Genomic DNA, 12409 nt, shown 5'->3' on the forward strand with positions numbered 1-12409 from the left:
GAAATAATGAAGAAAAACTCCAAATTCCCCAGGAAACCAGCCAATTCAAATGAATTGTATCAATGAGCGGTGAAATATCCAGCAAGAATTATGCCAAAAGCTTTTTAATACCTACCAAAGGCATCTAGAAACTAGCTAAGGGACATTTAACCTATCAGTGAGTGCATGGTGTATGTAAATATTTGAGGCAGCACGTATACCTTTGACCCTGTCTGGATTAAAGGAAAGACAAAATAAAGTCAAACTTCTTCACCCAGTTCTAGTCATTAAAAATGTAGGAACCCTGGAAAAAGACCAGTTCAAGGAAATCATTACAAGCCAAAAAATTACTGTGACATTGTCTGTATAAAGTGTGTGTGTGTGTTTTTACTTCCTTACCGTGTGGTGTGATTGTCTGTATGGGCTTGCCCTGGCCTCTGACGTTCCATATGGTCAGAGTTCCATCTGAGTGACTGCAGATGAACTGCTTGCCCTCGTGATGCCAGGCAACTGAGTGGATAGCCTAAGAAATGACAGGCAGGAAGGCAGGGGTTGGGGGCAGTGGTTTAGTCGAATGAAACCTTATGTGCCAGCATGCAACTTGCACACTACAAGTTTGTTGCATTACCACAGCCATATGGTACATGATTTTCATACGTGGCTTAAATGGCCGCGACTTTGCACACTTGCGCAGATGGTTGAAGTGAGATAAAAGAGCTCCCTGGCTTTAGAAAATTTCCTGTGGCACAAATGCATATATTAAAAGCTTTCATAGGAACCATTTGTTGAATGCGAAATAAAGAAAAAAGAAACCCCAACTAGATGGTTCCATTAGCAATATTATTAACTTAGGAGTCATATTTCATAATGATACAGCATTACTCTGACAAATGTGTCCATAATATTCAATATAATTGAAAAACCGCTAATACTTCAATCAAGACCATATGGTTTAGCATGAATTACTGTGAAATTAAGAAAAAAAAGTATTTCGCTTTGACTCTAGTCCATCATTGAGAGCTAGAGGAACAATAGAAGCTTTTTAAAAGGTTAAAAAAACTACTAAAAGGAAATACAGTTAATCACAAGCTTAATGTCAACTACAACAGTTACAGAAAAGGCTGCAAAAGGGGAAGTTTAAGAGGTGACCTTTAGTTAGGGCTTCAAAACCGAGAAGAGGGCACAAGTGAAGAAAATAAAGACCAAATGGAGATACAGATCTGTGATTCACAGACAAGCTAACAGATAAAGAGAATAATGGGGAAAGACAGACAAGATTTAGAGAGCTGGTGCCCTCTCTGTCCTCTCATCTTTCCCATCATCTGAACAGTCCTGCTGCTGTTGTAAGCCTGGCTTGGGATGATTTATGTACTACCAACAAAACACAAACACATCAAAACCAAAGTGTATCTGCAAAGGCCAAGCTTGCCCTTTTGTCGTCGTATTCAGTGCTGATAATTAAAACCAGCAAACATTTTGACATCAAACCATATGTTGGCTGCACGATGTGTGAAGCCGACAGCCATCCACATCAGCCCTTTAATATTTAGGGCATTTTGTCTGAAAATCCCCTCGTTGTCACTGGTCCCACTCGCCTTGTGTCCTCGGCGCTGCTGCTTGTCTCACATTGCTCATCTGAAATGAATGACTGCCTCTCTGTCAGAGCTGATGTGAGTGCATGGTCAGGTTAAGTCAATCTCTTCCAATTGCAGCTGCCATTTATTTAGGTGTATATCAATTTTGCCTTGAGTGTGTCATTAATCATAAGCAGTGCTATATGTCAGGCTCACCAAATCTGCTGAGTTTTAAGAAAAAAGCTGCATGAAAGGGAATAGCATCAGTCAGCGCTCTTATGGCACGCTCTGAGCGGTGTACCTGTTTTGTGTGCTCCAAAGTGAATAGTATCATACTTTTGCTTCCTAGTTAAGTGTGTGGTGTGCTGCACAGACTCTCCTGGCACGTTTTATGAAATCATAAAGACTGAATCACCTTTATGATCACACTGCTTGGTTTTAACAAACTAAAGACCAATCAGAGAATGAGATCAGTCTGCTATAAAGCGCTCTTGGTTCAGAGGTTTTCTCATGGAGATTTCGTCTTCCTGAGGATTGTTAGAAATAAATAGACATGATGACTAACGGCTTCTGTGTCTCTTTAAACTGGGGCGGCGGTGTGGAGAACATGGTGGGGATGGTTGGATGCAGCAGCCCAGAAGGAGAGACAGTTTGACAGCACTTTTTTTTTTTTGTACCAGAAGTGATTCACTGGTGTATAGTGGCAGGTGGTGTGGATGTAGTTATTTGCAGGTGTCTCGAATACAGTGTGAACACATCTCTAATTTTATCAAATGTTTAGCATCCCACACTGTGGAAATGAAATCAATGTTCCAAGTTTTACTTTCAGTTATAAGTGCAGACTGTTCTCCTGGGGATCTAAATTCTGTTGTCAACACTAAAAGTATACTTATGGATAGATGATATCTAATAATGGATACTGGTATAAACTGTCTATGATTTTCCCTCAATACAGTCCAGTCCACTTTTGAATATTCCTCCCTGGAAAATTCGCCCATTCTGTGTTACCCTGACACTAACAGACTTCTAGAAATCTATCAGTGCATTGTTCATCACGCCAGTCCCAAGAGGCAACAATGCCCTGTGCTTAATTGGAAATGAGCAGGATAATTGAAACACATGGCACTCATCAAATCAAACAATACCAATTAAAAAGGCTAATTTCATGATTTATCACATCAGGTCAGTTTTTCACAGATTGGTCTTTGGGGGCTGAGAGGATCCTGTCTACATTCATCACAGTTACACAAGACCTCCTCACACAGACACACAAATACACACTCGCAACAAAGACGCTAACAAGCATAGAAAACAGGAGAAAACGAACACATTAGTTTTGTGTCACAGTATGACCCGAAACAGCCCTGAAATATCATTGGCTAACCCTAAATGACACTTTACCTTAGAGTAGGGCTGTGCGACATGAACAAAATCTCATATCCCAATATAAGAATTCTATCATCCTGATAACGATATAAATCACAAAAATTTAACATTTTCTGTAAATTCTGTGAATCTCGGGCAGCTCGACTCGCGGGAATTGTTTCCAGCTGCACGTCATGTAGCTGGAGTCGAGTGTTTTAACAGATGCATGGGGAAAAGCCTGTTCTAACATTTGAGTCTAAGATTAATTTTTTTAGCACCTGGCGGCTCTTTTTTACTTCCCATCCGTAAAAAATCTGCTCTTTCACGTGGTTCAGTTTATTTTGAAAAGTCTCAACAGGATCTTGAGCTTTATTGTGAAAGCTTTATGTGGAAGATAAACAAGCGGACACACGATGGTGTTACCGTCGTTGTTGCTAACCACAACGCATAAAAACAGGCGCTTGTCCGTCCATAGTGTGGTTATATTAAATATAAGAGAAAGAGAGAACTTTAGGAAATTAATATAGCCACTACAGTGACCATCAAAACAATGAAAAAATATTGCTGTAAATAGTTCATTTTGCGACACCACGAAACAAACGATAGCGTAAAATGAAACGATAGACGTTTTAATGTCGTCATCCGATATATATCGTTATATCGAACAGCCCTACCTTAGAGCAAGACTTTACACAGAGTACTCAACATACTGCTGTACCTGTTTTTGTACACGTAAAAACACGTACACACACAAGCAGTCACATACACACAGCAAAAGTAATGCGAGTCAAGCAACACAACCAGCTTAATCTGAACAAACAAGGCATTTGGGGGCAAAACGTCAGCAGTGATTTGCAATGAGCAATCCATTTTTATTCAGTTATTTTAAATCCACATTTTCTGCTTTTGTGTTGCAAGATGCTCGTTACATAAGTCTTGAAAGAAACAAGCCCCAGTGAGCCTCTTATTTACACATTTAGATTTGTCTCTGTATTATGAAGATGATTCACCATCACTGTTTCTGACTGAATAAACAACTTTGGAAGTACAATATACTGTCAATCTCTACATAACCAGCATAATCAGACACTCCGAGTATGATGGCAAGGTGGCAGTGTGTAAATACCCGTCTGAACGAAAAGCTTTTTTTCTGTTCAGAGAATCAACAGGTCGAATTTCTTATTCTGCAAAACTCAAACTGGATCTTCTTGAGATCTTTTATAAGTTTTTAAAGAATTCTAAAAAGAGTAAACAGTCAGTATCCAACATGAAAGCGTGGATCCATCCTGCTTTGTATCAAAGGGTCAGGCTGCTGGTTGGGGTGTAATGGCTTAACTGCCACAGCCTGCCTGAATTTTGTTGCTGGCATGTCCTTTTCTTTATGACAACAGTGCACAAACAGTTAAGGCAGTTCTGAAGGCGAAAGGGGGACCAACCCAATATTTGCAAGGTGTACCTAAGGTGAGTGGTGGCCAGTTGATAACATGCTAATGTTGAAAATAAACTCCAAGTGGAGTCTCACAGAGCTGTTGCCATGGCTGTGCGGTTTACTTGTAAACAGGGTGTTGTGGTTTTTTTTGTTTTAAATGAGTAAAAATTACCAAATCAGTGAGATATGTTACATGTTCTTATGTGCTTTTTTTTAATAGTCTGAGCAGTTGATGACTATTCTACAGAGAGAAAGACTCATCCAAATGGTTGGGATACCTCACAGCTGGGATGATTATGTGACTCACGTGTTATAAACAGCAGCTCGTAAACATCTCTAAAACAACTTCAGGGTGGGAATAAGCATTAGAAAACCAAATTCACCAGCAAACCAAATGCATGGGAAGTCTTGTTACGACATTACACTTATGCATTAGCATCCACTTTATCCTGATGGATGGACTCCCTAAGAGACTGACCATCATGTAAAGAGTGATACTCTCACCACTAATGGGTATTATGCAAGCCTTGCCAAATCACCCATGAGCTCTGTACAGTTAAGTTGTCTGTCTGAAATCTCAACAGGTCTTAGGGGGAAAGAAAACACTTCCTAATGAAGCCACACTTGTGTCAGATAGTTTGCCGATCATTTGTAGCATTTGTTTTTAATCTTAAGGGATAAGCAGATGGGAGGGATTCACTGCGAGAGGACGCATTAAATTAAGATAGCGGAGCTGCCCATCACAGAGAATGCTGCAGGAAATGTGTGGAATCTCACCCATCCGGTTAGAACAGTGCCGGTCTGATTCAACAGTATTAAAAATACTGGCAGGCTGTTTACAAAATGAATGCTGGAATAAAATATGTTAACAATGCAAATTTGTCCACAACTGGAGCAGGTTATTGTTATGTTTTATTTAAATTCAAATAATTAATGCTTCGTGGTTGAGGGGAATATGTTTTCCAATTTTCTTGTTATTGTTGCCCTTTATTAGTAGCTGCGAGAATTATGACCTGCTCCTGCACAAATCCCTGCAAATATTTTGTCCCCCAAGTTTTCAGATCGTGGCGTAGGTGCTAAGTTTGGGCGCGCTTTGTGTTTGCGCGTCCTGGTTATCGTAGTCGCAGTCAAAGTAACCAATTTCTTATTTGTCCATTTGTGAAAAGAAATAGAAAGGAAAAGAGGAATGGGGAGAACAAAAGGAAGGGTAATAGGGAAAATAGAGTGCCTTATCTGTGCAGCTTTGGCTGGACATCTGTGACAAAAGCCTGAACAGGTCGTGCCTTTGCAGCTATAGAGACTGACTGCCAGATGCACTCCGAAGTTGAAATCAATAAAAATAAACTGCAAGCTGCAAAAGTAATGTTTTTTTTCCAGGGATACTAAAGATGTTTACTTGAATTCTACACTAAATTCTTGTGAATAATAGCAGGTGCTGTGCTCCCTACTATATAACACTGTATGGCATCTATACACCAAAATACTACTAATTTTTTTTTACTGTAAATGCACATGTATGCGTGCAGAAAGGAATGTTCATCTTTCTTAAAAGCTCCTTTCCCTCATTCCTTTCTGCACACAGTGGAAGAAGGCTGTCTAAATTAGTGCAATTAAACAATAGGCTTACTGAAGGGAAAAAAAGGATTACAAATTCCATCCATGCATTCAGTGTGCACCACCAGGACACAAACACAGAGGGCGGAGGGAAGAACTAACTCAGATTTGGCTGCAATATTAACCATTCATCAGGTGTTGAGTCAGATGGAGAAGAGCGAGGCAGGGTCACAGTGACAGATGCTCTCTGGCTAGCACTCACTGGAAACCCATACTGCTGATCCACAGCTAATAATAGACAATCCACTGAAAGACACAGAGTTGAAGGCGTGCTCCCTCAGCTCTTTAGGAGCTTGTAAAAACAAGTTTTATTGCCTTTGTTTGCCTGAACTCTGCTGGAAAGTGTCAAAGTTTTTTCTTTGCGGTACAGGATAAGTTTGCTAATTTGCTAACTGTTCTTCAGTTTGTCAGCATCTGTAATTTCCAAATGCTGCCTTCATATATATTTTTTTAACAGAAAGAATTTCATTTCCTCTACTTGCACAAATTATACAAAAACGCTTGCAAGACATGTTAAAAAATGTGGCAGGAAAACAGGAAGTGGCATTGCTCATTATCTCGATCTTTTGAAATCAAAGACCACAGACTGCCTTTCAGCTGTTTAAACATTCGCAAATTTCCATCAAGAGTAAAATACGCTTTAAGATGTCTGTGCATTTTCTAAAGTCTGAATCCATCACCGCGCGGTCTGCTGGCTTACTCTGCTGTTGAAAAGGAGAAGACGAAAAGCTTCCTTGTTCATTTCAGTCGACAACTTTGATACTTGGCAGGAAGCTTCTAGGCAAATAGGGTTTGAAAGAAAGCACGCTGGAGAAAAAAAGCACGCGCGGCAGGAAGACTATAGCTTGGAGAGGATGTGAGAGCTGGAAAAGAGTTACTTCACAGTATTGTTTGAAGAAGCTATGTGGAGTTTGCATAGAGTCATGATGCCAGTAAATCACAGCCAGCGAATATAACATCGCCTGCAAATCCATGCATTATCAGTGGCTTACAATTAATGTTAATAGTTTAGTTTATATTGAGGTTAACAAATGGATGCTAATTCTATTTATGCTTATTATTAAGGTTACAGTGGGTGGCAGGAATGCTATGGACTGTATTATAAGAAATATGCTTTAAAATATAGACAGAAAATAAAAAGAAATTAACTGCAGTGAAGTCCACTTTAAAGATACCTGACCCTGGAAAACATTTAGATTTAGTAGCCAGGGGAGTAACTTCACCACATATCAAATGAGATGAAAGAACAGTTGCATGTTGCAGGCCCTTTTTTTAAGTCAGCCAGTGAAAAATTACATTGAAGCAAGACATAACACCCCGCCCACCCTCTAGCTCAATACCCTGTCCCTCAGTTCCCACCCAATCTAACCCCCCCCAGTCCCTGGGGAGGTGTATCTGCGAGGGTTTGGAGAGAGGAGATGAGCTCCTCTGGGAGATTCAATACTAGGATCTGTAATGCCCAGGAGCAGTGGGAGGATATTAGCTTATCTGAGAAAAGGATGTAGGGAGAGCAAAGGCAGAGAGGCAGACAGAGTAAGAAGGAGAGCTTCATACATACTGAACATACAAAATCTCCACCTCTTTTTTTTTTTGTATTTGTATCTTACAGAGTGCCAACAAGGTGAGCATCTACGTGAGTGATACGATAATCTCATTATCTTAAACAGACTAGCCCTTTGTAAGGCCGCAGACACAGCTGCATGGCCGTGTACATGCTGAGTCAGCACGTGTGTCTATGTGTGTTCTTACAGCCATTCAGCTAGCTTAAGCCTCAGTAACAAAGTTATGAATGAGAGGTCCTATTCATAGAGATGTTTCGCTCCTACCAGGAAGTCTAAATCATGGACTGTAGGAGTTCAGACTATAATCAGATTGAAGGGGAACAGCTAGGTTTGATGTAAAAAGGCAGATATTTCTTTTACCGACTAATAGCATTAAATTAGTCAAATTTAACTCATACATTAGTAGAATTTGTGGGGGTTTTTTAATTGCAAATCAATAAATTATTGCAGAGTAAGTGATACAGTGCATGGCTAATATCAGCGTTATTAGTCATGTACTGCTTATAAGATGAAAGCAGTGAACATGAGTCTAAATCTTAGTTTAAAACAAGATTTCATTACAATGCTGTTTAACTTGCAAGACCCAATCTCAGTCAGATAAATGCTAGGTCCAGAGAGAGTCGAAGCAGCTCTGACACCATCTCTATTTAACTGTCATGTTTTCTGTTATTTACAGAAATACACTGTTACCTTATAAAGCCAAATAATCCATTATTTTAAAAAAGTGTATCTGTTTTTATACAAGAAAACCACTGTGCTGCTTTACAATCGGACATGAGCACATGGCACTCTACTGTGTGAATCATAACCGTGGTAAAATATGTATTTAACAAAGTCTTCTTCTTTGTAAATGACACAACACATCTTCTGCAGTGCTACCCAGAAATGCTTTTAAAGCTTTTAGAAACTACTAAAGTTTTACATACTTAAAATTCCTAAATATCAGCCCGTGCCAGCACTTCATTTGTAATTTTACACCCTCTCATACTGTTTGGGTGAAATTTGGCCCGTTTTGATATTTGACAGCAGCAAAAAATATCCTAAATTGACCCAGAATACAAATGAAAAGTGAAAATATTTTAACATTTTGTACTGTTACCTTATACATTTAGGCTGTTCTGGGTCAAACTGAACCTGTATCTATTTTAAATGGCTTTTAGAGCCACCAGTGTGAGTAATACCAAGGGAAATGGTGGTTTTAGGAAATCTTGAAATTGTATTTTCTTACGGGACAGTGGTGACAGAATCTAAGGGGGATTTTGACACTGTAACAAGAACCGTCTGTGTTAGCCTGAGCTCCTGCTGAGACGGGCACCTGCTGGTCTTTGAAGGATAATGGGCAAACCTTGAAACAGCGAAACAGAACAGAATACGGTGTACATAAGGGGTCAGACAGAGGTTAGAGAATTTCTTGAGAGATGGTTCCTGGACACTTGAAATCTATAACAGAGTGATGCAGTGGTTATCACTCTCACCTCACAGCAAGAAGGTTCAGCTTGAAGTATATGGACTAAAGTGCTGCATGGATGCATATCTCAGGTGGTTAGTAAAACTATAAAAGCTCTACGTGAATGTGAGTACATTACATTTGCATCTAGGAGCTCCCACAACATAACAAAATAATCTGAGATTAAAACAGAAATCAAAAGAGGGACTGGATGTTTTGTTTATGATACAGCAGTGAGAACAGAGTTTAACATTTACAGAGGTTACACATGTTTTCCATGATTTATGTAAAACAGGACATAGTACTGCATAAGAGTAGATATTTTCTCAAAAAACAGTAGTAATTAAGGTTTAATTATCCATTAATTGTCCATTCTTAAGTCTAAATTTCCAAATAAACCTGTAGATCAAAACTTGATTTAGATACTTATAATGAGAGAATTCTTGGCCTGTGTCAAAATGGACCCAGACCATGCTGTGAAGACATAAAATATGAACAGTGTGTGAGGGATAAAGAGGAAATACTTTATGTCTTTAGCTTGACAACACAAATCTAGTTAGTGATGGCTTATTTAAAAGTTATTCTCTTATTAAGCAAATTCTGGCTTCATCCTACTATGAAGTCAAACCTGACAGCCCCCCTTTCTTATTGAGGTGAAGCAGAGACTAGAAAGTTTTATCTTTCTTATTTTATCACCCTGCCAGCACTCTTTTTTTCCCTCCATTGTGTGGTTTAAAGCACAGACAAGAGAAAGGAAACACAGCTGTAGTAAAGTATTTCAAACTCAGGTAGACACACACACACAGACCAATACACACATTCACAAAAATGTATGCAATTCAGTTCAGAATATGTGATTTCACTTCCAGTCCTCGTATTACATTTTCTTAAAATAGAAGTCAAATGAATGCTGGAAATCTATTAGAGAAGAAAAGAAATCTGGGATATTTGCCTACCTCATCATATGTGTAGCGATAGTCTGCCTTCTTTGATTTGAGATCCCACAGGACCACGATCCCAGACTCAAATCCAATTATAAGCTGGAGAGGAAGAGCGACAGGCAGTCAGTGAGATAGGTAAGAGAGATGACAGACAGGGGGATAGAAAAGACCCCATGATGGGCAGAAAAAGAAGTAATACGTTTGACATTCAAGCACAGCGTGAAAGGAAGTCAGGTGTAAGAAGACTACAGCGGCTCAGGAAAAAAAAACCTGCCCACCCTACTTCACAAAAAATGATATCAGATAATACAAAAAGAGCTGTAGAAAAAGAACATGATGCTTTAAAAAAAATCTGAGCTTATTCACAGAAAAATACTTCCCGCACTCAGTCTCAAAAATCATCTGCATTTGTGTCAAATTCCTCTCATCAATTAAAATAACCAAAACAAATATATACAGTAGTTGTCCTCCAGCACCTCATGGGTGCTGTCTTGTCAACTTATATCCTTATATACTTATCACATGCTGTTTAAAAGGCATGCTGATATATATCTGAAGAGTGGTCAAAGTGGTCAGCACAACCTGCATTCAAATTAAACTATACTCTAAATGGGGCTACACTAAAAAAAACTAAGTAATGCTTTCTCTTGACTCACCCCTTGTTTCTTCATATTTTGCATCCTAGGTGCCAGACTTCCTGTAAATTATTTTTAAAAGTGGGCTTAAGCTGTAATTTTCCTGGCTTTCTGAAACTCTTTCAAAGTTTTTCATTGTGCACTGACTGCTTTTTCACTCATTGGCTTTCAATGAGGCATTCTTAAGGATAGGAAACAGGAAGAAAGGGCCGAGATGTGCCAGTTTACACAAGAACTGGCCTGAAAATTAGAGGCAATAGGTCTTATGGTGAGATCAATACCAATTTAAAAACTCTGGTGCAAATTATCATCAGTACGCTGAAAAGTACCCTCAGATGTTGATCCACCATGCAATATCATCTGGAAAGTGTCTGATTGGCAAATTTCAACATGGCAATGATCCCAAACGCACTGCCAATGTAGTAAAAACATAGATAGATTAAATCCAGGTGGAATCAACCACGGAACATTATCAGTCATGGCCTCAACAAAGTCTGGACCTGGACATTGTTAAAGTACTGTGGGATCATGTTAACGGAGTCCTTTAGGAAGCCTGGAGAACTATTCCTAAAAGTTACTCAAATAAATTACAAGAAGTGTTGCCTAATAGAGTTCAGGTAGTGTTAAAGAATAAAGGTAGTCACATTAAATATTGACTTTCAAGCTTGTTAAAATTTTATAAACTCCTCTGTTTGCTTTATATACTGTGCAATCCCTGTATGTTTCCATGTTTTAATAACTCGCTGCACATTTATCCAATTTCTTAGAAAAATATAAAGAATTGTGGGGTAATTCAAGACTTTTGCACAGACTTTTGACCAATGTAAGCTTTGCAAGATATTGCGATTGGGTGCAGAAAGCCGCTGATTCTTACCTTTCCTTCATCCATGGGGTTATCACTTATGTGAACAACTGGTCCAGGATGAGCCTTAGAGGACCTTGTAAGAAAGATCAAAAAGACAGACAGTTTTTTTTCCCTTTAAACCAGGATAGAGAAGACAGGCATCATGTAAGATTTACTAATATGACATGGTCATAGCCCTCATCTTAACCCCTAGTGAGGGTTAAGATGAAGACCGAGTGTCTTTGGACTTGTCGAAGAGGTCTGCTGGGAGGACAGAGCTGTCAATCATTCCAAGGCTCTAAAAGGCCGTACAAAGAAATAAGCTTCCTGAAGGTTGTGATGGATGACTCTGTCAGGCCAGGAAGTCCCCAGTGGCTATGTGTATGTGCATCCACGTGCTGATATGTGTGTCCATTTGCATGTCAGTGGAGATGATAGAGCAAAAAGTGCTCGACAGCCTCTCCTCTCCCCCTGCTGTCTGTGCTTTACCCTCCAGACAGTCTTATGTCAAAACTCCTCTTTCTGTGAGCCACATGGGAGCCAAAAGTACCTAACCTGCCCTGCCTTAAAGAGATGATGTGGACAGAGGATTGCCAGGCAAGGTCACTGCTGAAAAAAGTAGTGACTGTTGGAGCCTGAAACATATCCCCAGCACCGTGAAGCAAGGGCAGGGATGCCTGACAAAGAGAAGGAGAGGAAGGAGCTGCAGCCAAATGTAAGTAATGCAAAAATGAGGCAAGGCAAAGTCGTTGTTTTGACCTATGCCTTTGCATATTTTTGACAGCGGAGGACACGCTGATGACAATATCAAAAATGTAAAAAAGATGTACATATTTCACTGGGAACATATTTTGGATGGAAATCAATTAGCAAGGGATGAATGTTAACTCTGCTCATTCGATTTAGCTTAGCATATTTCCATGAATCTATGAATATAACCAAAGGGCAATAGAAGGGAAGAAGAATAGACAACAATGTGTGTGTGTGTGTGTGTGTGTGTGTGTGTGTGTGTGTGTGTG

The 12409-nt window shown here is 39.5% G+C and overlaps 1 protein-coding gene across 5 annotated transcripts in view; it reads right to left on the bottom strand.

Moving 5' to 3' along the window:
• Nucleotides 1-12409, bottom strand: part of stxbp5a (syntaxin binding protein 5a (tomosyn)) — a 101181-nt gene that overhangs the window by 27538 nt on the left and 61234 nt on the right. For all 5 annotated transcript variants that reach the window (XM_013911213.1, XM_013911212.1, XM_013911211.1 and 2 more), the window contains exons 7-9: nt 11421-11484; nt 9927-10010; nt 379-502 (exon numbers count right to left, since the gene is read on the bottom strand). In XM_013911213.1, coding sequence (XP_013766667.1) covers nt 379-502; nt 9927-10010; nt 11421-11484 — 272 coding nt within the window. The remainder of the gene's footprint in view (nt 1-378; nt 503-9926; nt 10011-11420; nt 11485-12409) is intronic.

Source organism: Pundamilia nyererei, unplaced genomic scaffold (assembly GCF_000239375.1).
Source record: "Pundamilia nyererei isolate P.nyererei 1_Seehausen unplaced genomic scaffold, PunNye1.0 scaffold00058, whole genome shotgun sequence".
Taxonomy (NCBI): Eukaryota; Metazoa; Chordata; class Actinopteri; order Cichliformes; family Cichlidae; genus Pundamilia; species Pundamilia nyererei.